Genomic DNA, 16,065 nt, shown 5'->3' on the forward strand with positions numbered 1-16,065 from the left:
ATCGCAGAGCAAAGAGGAAACAGACAACACACCAACAGAAGACAGAGCAAGTTATTTCTGATATGAAACAAGGTCTCAGGACCCTCAGCTTTTAAATTGTGTCATTTTTAAAGAAATTCTAACAATAAATACCGCTTTATGGCTCTTCAATGTGTCGTGACAGATCACTGTATTGCCTCTGTTCAAACACGTGAACCGATCGTCTTTTCATATTTACTTAAAGCATGAAATGAACATGAATAAACATCAGAAAGTGTTTTATTTCAACGGCGGAACACACCATTTTTCAAGTTTAAGTCCACCAAAGTTCTGATCTGTGGTTAAGGCTGGAAGGGATACAGCTGTGGCTACTGGGCATGTACATTTACATATTTTCCGAGCCAACAATCTAACATGAAACCTATGAAAATGTTTTTTAAAAAAGTACATAGCACCACAGTTATATCACTTTGGAGTGTCGCAGTGACCCTCTTTTTGCAGTAAAGGACCTGTCGTAGTTTACTGAGTGGGAAAGTGACATGAAGCGACGCGGTAAACCAGCATTGAAAACAGATGAGCGCACATGTGCATATACAGCTGCCGAGCAGGGCGAAGTTCACAGGATTTTGTCCACAGAATGATAAGAGCACAAGTTTTAACATGTTATTTTATTATTTAACATATTATTTAACCTAAGCACTACGAGTCATACAGCTCCGGACATGACAGATTTTCTTGTATGCAAAACAAGTACTTTAAAGGAATACCTTAGTTTATTGCCGTTACTGTGGCAGCCAACAACAGCACAGCTTAACCCTCTGCACATTTTTATATTTAGTTATATTGAAAAGTTTGAAGTTTCAATTTAGTCTATCTATTTTTACCCGTTTTAACATGTATTTCTATGGACACAGGCCATAGCTGTCGGGCAAGATGGCAGCGGTGGCACATAATATCCGCGTTCTAATTGGTCAGATCGCCTGTCAATCAAGCTATTTGTGAATGGTCAATTGGGGGGTTGAACTCGGCGCTCAAGCCGAGCCTCGGGTTCAAGCCTCAATTAAGGACAGCAAGCCAAGTTTGTTTAACATTAACCATCAGGAATAGATGGGCAGGTGAACTCATGAAATGTAATTTATGGTAAATCAGTAACTGCGGAGCATTCTGTTTGTGATTGTCTAAAAAGAATCTGTTTCTAAATGTAATTCACTCAGGAACTGGATTTAACATTTCACTTAAAGTTTTTGATTCACTAAAAATAACCGGCTTATTGGAGTCATTAATTTGGAAATTGCTAGAATTAGTTTTGCTCTATATTTCTGATTTACTAAAAAGAACCAGCTTATTTGTCCAGAAACTGGACAATACTGGACACATGGTCAAGTCAAGTCAAGTCACTGTTATTTGTATAGCGCTTATTACAATGCAGATTGTGTCAAAGCAGCTTTACAGTATTAAACAGGGAAACGGTGTGCCGTTCTCCTCTGGCCAGGCGAGACCAGCAGTTTAATTCTAGGTTGCAACAAAGTCAGATTGTGCAGAGGACTCATCTTGTATATTCTGTATTTTGTATACTGTATACTATATTTTTGATTCACTAAAAAAAGAACTTAAAAAGATCTTTAAAAGATTAATTTACTGACAATTGGATTAAACCGTTTGCACTGAATTCACTGAATCACTATAGAGAACTGGGAATTAGATAGAATTAGTCATGCTATATGATTCTGATTCACTTGGGGGAAAAAGAATCTTACAGATATCTTGTATGTTTTTGATTTAATAAAAAAGATTCAGCTTGTAAGGGTCAATTGTCCGGGACTTGGACTACAACGGGCATGTTGCATATTTTTGGTTTAATAAAAAACAATCAGCTTATAGGAGTCATTCGTTTGGGAACTTGACAGAATTAGTCTGTTTTAGTGAAATAAACAATTCAGGAAACAGACAACAATTGACATTGTATATTGTTATATACTGTTGTATATTTTTGATTCACTTAAAGGAACTAGCTCAGACAATTCATTTATATTTCCATCTATTCATATATTTATCCAAATACTGTATAATTCTGAGTATTGATGTACTGACATTAACAGTAAGATTTTATGAAATGCCTATGGATTTGTGTATTACATTTACTGTCACTCAAACCCTTGCAAGAATATTTACTTTTAGCGACACAAGCCTATAATATATTTTTAACAAATCCACACACACACACACACACACACACACACACACACACACACACAAAACTGCATATCAACACACTAATACACGAGACAAATCCCAGGGCCAAAATCCAAAGATCAAAACACGCCGGACGTCTTCATATCTGCAAGTTTCAGCCACATTTTCCCTGGGCTCCATTTTATTGGCTTTCTTCCTGTAATGATGAGGCTTATTTTGCATCAGTTGCGGGTGGTGTAATTTCCTGCAGTGGTGTGTGTGTGTGATGGTCAGGGGAATTAGAGTCAGGGAGGATTAAGAGACTGAAAGTGATGAAGAGTGCAAGGGGGAGACGGACTGCTAGGCAGCAGTGCTTAAAGGAGGTCCCATCACTGTCAGGAAGGAAAGAGGGCGGGCGGCGGGAAAGAGTCTTTACCTCACTCCACTACACACCAACTACCTAAACCCCCACAACTACAACACATCAGCATACACAACCTCATACACACACACACACATACTCACACACACATCTGACTAACTCCCCATTATAGGCTTGAGGATAATCTACATGACTGCAGCTGTTTGGCTGTCAAATACCTCCTGTGACTGATCCCCCTCCATAAAGAAATCCCCTCCCAACACCCCGCTCGAATATCTCGCAGGCTTTATTTGCTCTTAACGAACGTGTGTGCGAAGGAGGAGATGATTTAGTGACGTAGCTTCGTTTGAGATCCAATGCAGTTCCAGAAAAACAAGGCATAAAAGAGCTTCGGCCGAGTGACGTCACAATCTTTTCCTCCCCCAGAGTCTCCTCGGTTACTGACTCAGTCCTCTCTATCCTTTGACTCTCGCTTCCTGTCTCAATTTCTCTGTCTCTCGCTATCTTGCTGTTGGTGACAGGGGCTCATGCGGTGCTCAGTAGGATGTTGAGAGACGGCGATGCTGCCTGTCACAGTTCTGCTGCGGCCACAGATGAGTGTGTGGCGCGCTGCCCCCCCTGTGAGCATGTCACATTCACATGACCACACACACACACACACACACACACACACAAACACCATTCTTGTCGATGTACAAATGACTGCAGTCTCTAAGCAGCATGTGGGGGATGGGGAGGGATGGATTCCAAGTGTGTGTGTCTGTGTGTGAGTTTGTGTGTGTGTGTGTTTGGTCATGTGCTGCAAAATGAAAGAATACATAGTGACATGTGTGCCCATGCTTCAGCTTATGTTGGAGGATATACGTTGAGAAAAGAAAGAGAAGAGAGGAGCAAAAAGGAGATGAGTTGAGATGAAAAGGAGAGGTGAAGAGACGCTATGAAAGGAAGAGAGGAGAAGAGATGAGAAGATGTGGTAAGGACGAACAAAAGAGAGGAGATAATATGAGATGAAAAAGAGACGAGGAGAAGAATGACCAGATGAGAGGATAACAGAAGAGGAGAGAAGGGAGAAAACAAGAAAAGAAGATGAGGAGAGGAAAGCAAAAGAGATGACATGAGATGAGATAAGATGAGACGAGACACGTCTACATGAGAGAGAGAAGAACAAAATGGACAACATGAAATGGGATGAGAGCAGAAGAGGCGAAGAAAAATGAAAAGGAGAAGAAAAGAGAAGGAGGAGAGATGAAAAGCTGATGAGGAGAGCAGCAAGAGAGAGGACAAGGTGAGATGAGAACTGAATAGACAACAGGAGATTAGACACAATGAACTAGATGAGATGAGACGACAAAATGAGAGACAAAACGAGACAAGAAGATGAAGAAAGGAGAGCAAAAGAGACGTCATGAGATGAATCTAAGACATGAAATGAGATGACAGCAGAAGAGATGAGATGAGATGAGATGAGAAGCTGCAGTACCATGGTCTGGAAGCAGGAGTGCAGTTGAGTGAGGAAGGGTGGTTTTCCTTCCAAGGCCAACACTCTCTTCTCCACCATAGTGCATTCAACATCATCATCCTGGATCACCACGTCCTTCTTCAGGATCTTTATGGCAAACAGCTCTTCACCTCCCTTTCTCTCGGCCAACATCACCTAAGACAGACAAACAGAGAGAGAGAGAGTGCGTGAAGGTAGCAGGGATGTTCAGAGCTATGCACCCAAACATATAACTGAAGCATTTGAGCGAGCAAGCAGGAGGAGATGAGCAAACTGTAACACAGCGCATGAGCTTCATTTATTAGCAGAAGAGACGCTGGCCTTTGACTGCAGATCAATATAGCAGCGTTTACACTCATTCTCAGCACGTTTAGAGCGTGTTAGGCCAGAGAACATACAGTAGCTGCAGTTGAGGCACAAATGATATACAAAGACGAAGAGAAATGACAGACAGGAGATGAAGCTCTCTCACACATGTGAAGACAATAAGGAGCAGATTTGAGTGTGGCACAATGGCACGGTGAAGGAAATCTTGAGTGATGGGAAGGCAGATTTTAATTGTGCTCATTTTTAGGATTGAGCCTGAAGGCACATATACTAAAGAGAAGAGACAACCAGAGAGAGAGGGATGGAAGAAAAAAGTAGAGAGAAAGACTGCACTGAGTCAAAGAGCAACAGAAATGAAGGAAAATTCAATAAAAAAAGCAAGAGATTAATATCATAAACATTAAAAAGTATAAACATTTTAATTTAAATGCATAAACATTTTGATATAAATAGAATTTAACCCACATACATTTTTATTAATCCAAAATGAGCAAGAAAGAAAAAAAATGTTACATGGTAAATAAAACTTGCCAGATAGATAACATTAAAACAATCAGAACAGAATGAAAAAGTAAAATTAAACGCTAACATCACTAAATTTAAATAATGTCAATTAACATAAATACTAAAACTAAAGCTAAGCTACAATGTAATATTGTATTTTGTAATCTCATATTGAAACGTCTGGTAAAACATCTGTTACCATATAAACAGATGACCTACAGGTGCATCTCAATTAATTAGAATGTCGTGGAAAAGTTCATTTATTTCAGTAATTCAACCCAAATTGTGAAACTCGTGTATTAAATAAATTCAATGCACACAGACTGAAGTAGTTTAAGTCTTTGGTTCTTTTAATTGTGATAATTTTGGCTCACATTTACCAAAAACCCACCAATTCACTATCTCAACAAATTAGAATATGGTGACATGCCAATCAGCTAATCAACTCAAAACGCCTGCAAAGGTTTCCTGAGCCTTCAAAATGGTCTCAGTTTGGTTCACTAGGCTACACGATCATGGGGAAGACTGCTGATCTGACAGTTGTCCAGAAGACAATGTAGGATCAGAACGAGTCAGACAAATTTAAGATTCGATCAGAACATCGAAACATGAGGAGCCGAAATTCCAGCGAAGCCCAACAGGACATCATAAATCTGTCCATGGTACTCTGGCGCCATGAGTCTGGAGCAAGCCTAACCAACAAGCCTCTTTCACAGAACAGCTCGCAACATTAAGACAAAAAGAATACTTATTGATAAGTACAATGCTGGAAGGAGATCGTCAAATTTGGGACAAGTAATCAAGACTGATGGTCAAAGAGATGGCCATCACATGCGTTCAACGCTGGAAATCACGAGCTTCCTTAGATTGACTTTTTCCCCACAAGACAAAGACTGAGACTGAAATTCTTTAGGAGACCTTTTAACCTCTCTCTGGTCTTCACCGAACATGTCCCTATGTCCTTCATAGAACTACACAGAGACTTTCTTTTTCATATGCACATAAAATCATCCTAAAAGGACATTGCTAGGCATAACACTATATTAAGTATGTAACCACACATTAGACTCTCATGTTTTAAGCACATATTATGTATGTCTTTTTAATAACTATTGAATGACTTTAAGGTTTATTCGTGTTTGGTATGTATGAGTTTGACAATTCTAGCTTGAAACGTTTCTTCCAATTGATTCTTTGTCAAATGTATCATATTCTGGTTACAGAAATCACATCCAAAAGTATACTTTGCAAGAGTGTGTAAAATTCGGACCATGTGACTGATAACATGCTGATTTATGATGGAAGGAACACCCCTAGCTAAGAAAATAGCCTATCTAATTGGTCAAGACACCAAATGGGATGTGTCCAGAAGCCGAGTTTAAAAACTCAGGACACCATCAAATCTTCCCTTCTCCCCCTTCTTGTCTCCCTGCTCGCCCTTCTCTCTTCTGTTTTTTTGCCACTGCGTTTTGACGCTGCTTTTTAGCGCTCTTTGAGCGTGCTCTGGTCTACAGGCCAGTTGCTACTTAACACCACGATGAGAAGAAAAACCACCTAATCGCGTTACACCCTTTCTTTCTTTTATTTTAGTTTATTTTCCGTTGCGAGTTTCGTGTTCTCAGTTTAAGTTTTGCCGCCACACCTTGTCTCCGAGTTCAACTCGAGCCTGTGACCGCCTCAAAACTTCAACCAGACCAACTCCGCATCCTCAGCCAACGCCCAAGACATCACTTCAACGACTACTGAACTTCCAGCCAATCAGCACTTGGGAAACCCCTTTTCCTGCAATGACGACGAGGACAAAAGGGAATCCCTGTAACACAAAGGGTTAATAAATTTTAGCCTCATTGAGAAACTCAATGCAAGGGTTAATTAAGTGACTGATGGTTGTTCAAGTCTATGCAATAGCACATATTCTCATTCTCTAAACTCATCCTTTCTCTCTTTCTGCAATGTGTGAATGAGTGTGTTCATGTGTTAGATTAGTTTATGTCTTAGGTTTATATAAATAAAGTCTTATTTATATTGAAAAGAGAAGTATCTTGTGTTTTGTGCTTACAAGTTAATGTCTTAATCTGCTGATCTTGTTACTGTGCTTATTAATAGTGTTTTCACTATATTTTGGATTTTGATATCCAGTGCAGAATTAATGTTATACGGCTCGTTCAGTGAATCGCTGGCCGACTCGGTGATCAGCCTCAAACAGTGATTCTGTTCAAATTCCCTATAAAAACATAAATGATTCCCTTTGAGCTAACTTAAATTATTTACATATTAAACCCTACAACAATCACTGACACCCTTCACAAGGAGGGTAAGCCACAAACATTCATTGCCAAAGAAGCTGGCTGTTCACAGAGTGCTGTATCCAAGCATGTTAACAGAAAGTTGAGTGGAAGGAAAAAGTGTGGAAGAAAAAGATGCACAACCAACCGAGAGAATCGCAGCCTTATGAGGACTGTCAAGCAAAATCGATTCAAGAATTTGGGTGAACTTCACAAGGAATGGACTGAGGCTGGGGTCAAGAAATCAAGAGCCACCACACACAAATGTGTCAAGGAATTTGGCTACAGTTGTCGCATTCCTCTTGTTAAGCCACTCCTGAACCACAGACAACATCAGAGGCGTCTTACCTGGGCTAAGGAGAAGAGCTGGACTGTTGCCCAGTGGTCCAAAGTCCTCTTTTCAGATGAGAGCAAGTTTTGTATTTCATTAGGAAACCAAGGTCCTAGAGTCTGGAGGAAGGGTGGAGAAGCTCATAGCCCAAGTTGCTTGAAGTCCAGTGTTAAGTTTCCACAGTCAGTGATGATTTGGGGTGCAATGTCATCTGCTGGTGTTGGTCCATTGTGTTTTTTGAAAACCAAAGTCACTGCACCCATTTACCAAGAAATTTTGTAGCACTTCATGCTTCCTTCTGTTGACCAGCTTTTTAAAAATGCTGATTTCATTTACCAGCAGGATTTGGCACCTGCCCACACTGCCAAAAGCACCAACAGTTGGTTAAATGACCAATGACCGTGTTGGTGTGCTTGACTGGCCAGCAAACTCACCAGACCTGAACCCCATAGAGAATCTACGGGGTATTGTCAAGAGGAAAATGAGAAACAAGAGACCAAAAAATGCAGATGAGCTGAAGGCCACTGTCAAAGAAACCTGGGCTTCCACACCACCTCAGCAGTGCCACAAACTGATCACCTCCATGCCACGCCGAATTGAGGCAGTAATTAAAGCAAAAGGAGCCCCTACCAAGTATTGAGTACATATACAGTAAATAAACATACTTTCCAGAAGGCCAACAATTCACTAAAAAATGTTTTTTTTTATTGGTCTTATGAAGTATTCTAATTTGTTGAGATTTGACGATCTCCTTCCGGCATTGTACTTATCAATAAGTATTCTTTTTGTCTTAATGTTGCGAGCTGTTCTGTGAAAGAGGCTTGTTGGTTAGGCTTGCTCCAGACTCATGGCGCCAGAGTACCATGGACAGATTTATGATGTCCTGTTGGGCTTCGCTGGAATTTCGGCTCCTCATGTTTCGATGTTCTGATCGAATATTAAATTTGTCTGACTCGTTCTGATCCTACATTGTCTTCTGGACAACTGTCAGATCAGCAGTCTTCCCCATGATCGTGTAGCCTAGTGAACCAAACTGAGACCATTTTGAAGGCTCAGGAAACCTTTGCAGGCGTTTTGAGTTGATTAGCTGATTGGCATGTCACCATATTCTAATTTGTTGAGATAGTGAATTGGTGGGTTTTTGTTAAATGTGAGCCAAAATCATCACAATTAAAAGAACCAAAGACTTAAACTACTTCAGTCTGTGTGCATTGAATTTATTTAATACACGAGTTTCACAATTTGAGTTGAATTACTGAAATAAATGAACTTTTCCATGACATTCTAATTTATTGAGATGCACCTGTAGACAAATGAAATCAAACACTGATCTCAATCAATACCATTAAAAGGAAAACAAATAAAAGCTTTCAGAGTAGCAACATTTCACGCTTTGAGTTTCACACTGTGGTGCCTGACTTAATACAGTACATTACATCCTTATGCAAATGAAGTAAAACATTTTTCAGTAGCATAACCATTTTCAAAACTATGTAGCTTTTCCAATAACAAGCTACTTTTTTCAACAAGTAGCAGCGTAGCACGCCAAGGCAGTAAACAAACATGCTCTCCTAAAATATCCTCTCTCTCACATATGTAGCGCCAGAAAATGTTCTTTGCAGAGAATCTGTCCATGTAAATAAACCAATTCAAAAAACGTATTTACCAATTTGATTGGCATTTTATCGTTTTTTTAGATACAGCAATTTGATGGTTTTCAGGTTGTGGAAGGAGTAGCTTGACTGTAGCATAACTATTTATGTGTATCTTGTAGTTTGGAAAGCTACAGATTCAAATTAGCTCCCCAACACTTATGCGTGTGTGATGAATTTAAACCCAATCCAATATGCCTGACACAGCCACGGCATTTCTTGTCACCAAACCAATAGCGCTTCATCAGTGTGTGAAAGCATCTCTCAAATACCTTCCCTCATTCGGCGTCAAGGTCACAGAGAAAAACCTGACAGAGGAAAAGTAATGCTTGAAGAAACTTTACGGACAGTCTGAGTCTGCCTTTTAGCTCTCTCTTGAAAATAAATGCACATATTGAAATGAGCAGAGTTATTTCAGTGTAAAGGCAGCCCCAGATGGACACCTTTGTGACTGGCGATGGGAAAAGAGAAGCGATACACTTCAACATTACAGAGGACACCATCTGCTCCTCACAGGCTCTACACCCTAACACACACACACACACACACACACACTACTCTGGCAGCATAGCAAGCAGGTCATATCCATTCCAACGCATTCATTACCGCTGCATACCTGTTTAGAAAAACGCACATCAAACAAAAGGTACACGACTGCACACAGTGCTCCAAAGTCTCAAGGACATTGTCAGCTAGTGCAGCCGCACAAAAGTATCTGCTGGGCCCTGGATGAGAACTGCTCCAGGATCAGCATATTCAAGGACAGAATCTGATCAATGATCATGTCTCCAACTGTGAGATCTGCATCAAACCCAAAATCACACAACTGGACTTGTGAAAGTGCACATCTGTCAGCTTTTGAAGCTCCCTCTGCTGAAGGCTCAGCATCATGGAATCTACAGTGTTTTTGACAGAGTGCCGCCAGTCCCCTATTTACTCTTTGTCTTTATTTCAGTAAAAGTCTCTCAACATTGTTAAAGGAATAGTTAACTCAAAAATGACAGTTTTGACAACATTCTGTCGTTCCAAACCAATAAAAGTTTCTTTCTTATGTTGAACACAAAAGAAGATGTTTTGAAGAATTTTGCAGGACCAAACAGTTGTTGGTCCACATTGACTTCCATAGTATGGAAAAAAAAGATAATACTATGGCAGTCAATGGGGACCAACAGCTGTTTGATTACCAGCATTCTTCAAAATATCCTTTCTTTTACAAAACATAAGAAAGAAACTCATACTGGTTTGGAATGACATGATGAGGGTGAGTAAACGATGACAAAATTTTTCGGTGAGCTATTTCTTTAAAAACAAGATGAATACATGAGAAGCAAAATTGTGTAAGATACTATGACCTGATTTAGTTCAGCCAAAAATGAAAATGTTGTCATTGTTTACTCACCTTACATTTGTTCCAAACCTGTATGAGTTACTTTCTTCTGTTGAACACAAGATATTTTGAAGAATGTTTGTTACCAAACAGCTGAGAGTAACCATTGACTTCCACAGGATTTTCTTCCATAATATGGAAGTCAACAGTTTGGATACCAACAATCTTCAAAATATCTTTTGTTCAACAGAAGAAAGAAACTCATATAGTTTTGGAACAACTTGAGGGTCAGTAAAGATATTGTAATTTTTTAGGTGAACTATCCCTTTAAATTAAATTTTCCTTAGTCATCAATTGGCAAAATTGTCTTTTCTAAAGTGTCAATGTTACATAAGTAACAAGATCGAGTAATGACATTTTGATTCAACAATACAACCTCAAAAATCCACAATGTTATCAATAAACACGCATTCAGAATAAATATTTTCATTTCATGCAGACTTTAAACCTTACTTTTTTATCCTTAAAGAAAACTTTACATTTTATCCTTTAAAAAAAATCTACCAATTGTATGGCTTGTGACAAAATAAATAAATAAATCAATAAATAAAGCCTTTTCTTAAAGGTTTCTTGTTCATTTTCAAACAAACTGAGAAATCACTGACGGTTCAAAGAGAGTCAGTAGTGACGGTTCACTGACTGCTAACTCACGGGTGAGTTTAACACTAATTCTTGAATCTTTTTGACTGCCTCATTAGAAAAAACTGCTTATAATAGTTTTTTTTTTCACGCTATGCTTATTGTTGCCTACAACAACCACTTCTGTTTAGTTGCATTCTGGAGCACCGGAATGAGGTAAGAAAACAAGCTCTATCATATCTTTTTATCCAAAAACAATTTTAATGTTCTGCAGATTTTTACTGGAAAACAATCACAATTTTTTTCAGACTACAAGTTCCAGCTGACTTCAGCACTGACTTTGCTATCTGAACACGAGTCTACGAGTCTATGCAGAGAACCTCAGAGTCACGTAGAGATCTGTGTATGGCGTTTGGTCGAGAATGAAGGTGCAGCAGTGAACTGGACAGATCAGTCCATCAGATGCAACAGTGAGCCTGACATTTTGTTTGTCATGATGTGGACGACATCAAACAGTCTCAGCTAATGATGCTGACAGAGGTCTAGCACTGCACCTCAACATATCAATATCATTTTAAATTCCTGTTGCCATGGCAACTGGCAGCAGCTGGAACATGAGCCCACTCACCCTCCTATTTCCCCTCTCGCTGTCTTTTAGCCTGCGTTCCAGTAATCTTAGTTGTTTAGAGTGACCTCACAGCTCGAGATTACCTGCTGCTCGAAGCACCAGTGAGCCTACCTGAGACACACAGAGAGAGACACACACAGAGCAAAAGAAGACGGCGAGAGTTACCTTTCCAAAGCTACCCTTGCCCAACACCATGAGAAAATTGAAGTCGGACAGTTTCATGCGGTCCCGGTTGCCATTGCTGTCAAATTTGGAGATGGCGTTGGAGGAAGAGCCGTCTGTTTTGCTGGGACCAATTTTAGCTCTCTGTTGGGAAAGAGCAAAAAGAAACAATAAGCTTGTGTTAGAGTGGGGTCAGAGACAACAGAGACACAGACATTTGTTTTTCTTGCACGGTGGTGACTTTCAGTTGACTTCTATTGTTTTTATCTTGAGCTAAATGATATTTTCTTTCCCCTACTTCTAAAATCAAAATCACAGAAACCTACACTCTCAAAGAAAAAATGTCGCTGGGGTGGTACCCTTTCAAAAAGCACTAATATGCACCATTTAGGTACTAATATGTACATGTTACATACTAACATGGATATTTAAAGTACTAATATGCACCCTATTAAGGGTAAATAAGGTACAAAGGTATACCTTTTGAAAGGCTACTGCCCCAGGGGCAATGTAGGGACACACTAATATTACATTTCTGGCTTGCATTCTCTGCAATAAGCTGATTATTATTTTCATGTTACAGCTGTAAAATAACTCTACTATATTGCCTGAATAAATAAACACATTAATAACTACTTAAGAGCAAGTAAATTTAGGCATCACAACATCTACAATATTCAGTATGAGAAATGGATATTAATTTTGAGGTTTGTTAAAGATTACATGTAATAATGTTATTAATAAATGTGTTTTCAAAAAACTATTAGTATTTTTACAATTAGATTACATTTACCTTTCAGTGAGCATTACATGACAGCAAAGGTCATCTAAATATAAAAGCAGGGTAATGAGTATGTCATGACATATTTAAGATTGAACAATACTGATGAATAAAAAAAAACTCTGATATTAGCTGATAACCATTTTAGTACCAATTCATTATTCATCCCTAGATTAAATATATTCATTTAAAAAAAATAAAAAATAAAAAAAACATTGTACATACAGTATGTATATCCAATATTGACAATACTGATGATAAAAATAAAAAAATATATAATATTAGCTTACTGTGGTACACATATATTGGCAAAAAATAAAAAAGTCCTGCACCAATTTGTACATAAAATGTCTGATCCACCACAATGTCCAACTGTTCTGAGCGTGTTCACAACATCCAGTGCGTGACGCGTCAATGTGCTCTGGCATAGTAGACGCATGCGCAGAATCGATCTAAACAATGAGTGACGTATATGCGCGACAGATTGCTTCCGCACATGCGTCTACTATGCCTGAGCACGTTGACGCATCACGCGCTGGATGTTGTGAACGCGCTCAGGACAGTTGGACATTGCGGTGAATCAGAGGTAAGAAATTATATAAATACTGTTCAGTTTCTTGCACAGATCGATTGTTTCGTGCCTTAAGACCTCAATGTATCATCACGAGCAGCAGGGTTTAATTTGGTTTTGTCTTTGTATGTTTTTTTGACTCTCAAAGCCGTGGGTCCCATTGACTGGCATTATATGACTGACAGACTGCAACGGTTTGAGTTAAAAATCTTTGTTTGTGTTCTACTGAAGAAACAAAGTAACCTACATCTTGGATGCCCTGGGGGTAAGTAGATAAACATCAAATTTTTGGGTGAACTATCCCTTTAACAAAACATGAAAGACAATTTAGACGTATCACACATATATTGTGCATCCATACAGAAACCTGTTAGCATTTTTAGATTTTCATTAAGACATTTACTGTTTATTAAAAGCTAAGCACAAACTCCAAGCCTTCATTTTCTGCTGACATCTCATCTGTGACAATAAAGCCTCAATAATACAAGTATCACTTGTGAGACTTAAAAATGTAGCCATCTTGTCTTCATATATGCACACTCTCTCAACGTTTGAGAGAGCAGCAATGAGAAAAGACCAATGAAATAGTGAAAGAGTGCAAGCTTACAGTGAGGCATTGGAAAGTGTGAGTAAATGCAAAAATAACAATTGCTCCATATGCCTCCCCAAGCACCATCGCATCTATATTTCTAGTCTTTTTCTTATTTTCCTCCGATCGTTTGCTGGTCTCCACAATCTCAGGTTTTACTATCCTTGTGGGGACATTTGGGCTTCACGATGTAGGCAAAACCTGGCCCACACACATACAGTACAAACGTAAGAATGAGGCACAACTTGACATGACTGACATCTTTTATTTGTTTCTCTCTGTTGATGTTACTGAATTTCTTAAGCAGGTCTATTCATCACGTCGCTGCTAAATCTGTTAAACACATGATTCAGCAAACGCTGGGTAAACCTGTCACCCAGACTGCAGATGAAGCAATTTTTGGCTATTGTGTGCATGTGTGAAAAAGACAGCATGTATCTTTAATACAAAGAGAGATATTAAATATGTCTTTGGCAGCATTTGTAAAGCAGCCCTAAAGTGTTTGTTAGACACAGAGGAAGTGGGTGTGCGTCTGTTAAACTGTGGCGGTCTGTGTGTGTGTATCTCTCGCTCTCTCTGGGTGAACGTTTAGTTTCTGGCAAGGATCTCGCTGCCCAAGCTGGCATGCTACAGAATGACAGACGGCCTGTGTAAATGTCTGTGGTTCCTTCTGTATTAAGTGTGTGCGGTCACAGGGCATAGTCATTAGGCCCCGTCGGCCACAGGCTGAGGGGAAGTGTACTGCCGATTTCCTTGTTCACCAACTTTCTCCTTCACAGTCCACTGAGAACTGATCCATTATCTACAGCTGTGAGCCAATCACACCTACAGCAGCTTGGCAACAGGTCACACACACACACACACACACACACACATACGGTCTCACACAAGTGCACTAAAAGCTTTTCTCATTCACAACACGTTTGCACAGCACTTCGGCTGACACACAAAACACAACAGTGCGTCAGAATTCCTCACTTACTTTGCTTTTTATGCACTACAGACACTGTTTTAACTTGGTATCTTGTTTACCTACTCTAAAAATATGTAAATATGCTTAAAACAAGATACATTTATTTGGACATTTGTCTTGATTTTTTACTTGTTTTAAGCATCAAACTCTGCATAATAGTCTGTTTTGTCTGTCCATCTACCTTTTTTAAAAATATCTATGTATGTTTTATATATATATATATATATATATATATATATATATATATATATATACACAGAAATTATTATTGTTATTATTTTTATTAAAAATATACATTTATTTAAATATGCACAATTTGTTTAAACATTTTTTTATATTTAATTAAGTATTTGTTTCATATAAATATTTATTTAAATATATATGGTACGTTTTATTTGAATTTTTGTTAAATATCTGTCCGTTTGACTATTTTAAAGTGTTTTTTTTTTTTTTTTACATACAGTGCACAGCATAAATGAGTACTGTACACCCCCTCTAAAACTTAACAAATTCAGCAATTACTCTTTACTTAGATGACATGTTAGGGTTCTTTGGAGATATAATGATCCAACAAGCCTGCTTGATCAATTACCAAAGAAGAATGTCAAAATTATTCAGCAAAAATAAGATTTTTTTATCAAAGTGATAAAATGTCGTGTTGCAAAAATGAGTACACCCTCCTGAAAGTTACTAAAAAAAAAAAAAAAAAGTGTATAGGTTTAAGGCTATTTTTGATCAACAGGTAAGTATATTGAACCAAAACTTTTAAAGACAAGTAATTTCCTGACAATTAAAAGTGTTATATAGCCCACTGAATCACACTCAAGACTTAATGCTGGCAGCAGTGGAACCACTTGGGAGAGAACTGCCAGGTGACTTATTTCTTATCATAAAAGAGGACAATGGTACAAGAGGAATACCAAATTATTGTTTTAAATGAGAAAATATAGCAGAAGTAGCACCGACATTCAAAAACAGTGAACTAGTGATGAGTGAATTTTTGCTAGAAAAAGAGCAGGAGAAATAACATGCAAGTGTCTCAGAGCTGGCAAAAGCTATGAAAAAAGTGACACTTTATCTCACAGAGTATGACGCAGCCTGCAGAAGTGACATGCATGGTTGTTGTCACCACTAGAACTACTGTAGCCCTTCCAAGGACCATATTTACAAAAAAGAGACTTCTGGGAATCCATACTCTGGTCTCAAGAGACCAAGTCAATCATTTCGGATCCAAAAGCATTCAAAATGTTCTGTTGTTGCTAGAG

At 38.6% G+C, this 16,065-nt stretch overlaps 1 protein-coding gene across 6 annotated transcripts in view; it reads right to left on the reverse strand.

Annotated features, from left to right (window-relative positions):
• prkcbb (protein kinase C, beta b) overlaps positions 1–16,065 on the reverse strand; it is a 155,317-nt gene that overhangs the window by 44,878 nt on the left and 94,374 nt on the right. For all 6 annotated transcript variants that reach the window (XM_058769639.1, XM_058769638.1, XM_058769640.1 and 3 more), the window contains 2 exons: positions 11,890–12,030; positions 4,014–4,187 (listed from right to left, as the gene is read on the reverse strand). In XM_058769639.1, the coding sequence (XP_058625622.1) occupies positions 4,014–4,187; positions 11,890–12,030 (315 nt within the window). The remainder of the gene's footprint in view (positions 1–4,013; positions 4,188–11,889; positions 12,031–16,065) is intronic.

Source organism: Onychostoma macrolepis, chromosome 03 (genome assembly GCF_012432095.1).
Source record: "Onychostoma macrolepis isolate SWU-2019 chromosome 03, ASM1243209v1, whole genome shotgun sequence".
NCBI lineage: Eukaryota > Metazoa > Chordata > Actinopteri > Cypriniformes > Cyprinidae > Onychostoma > Onychostoma macrolepis.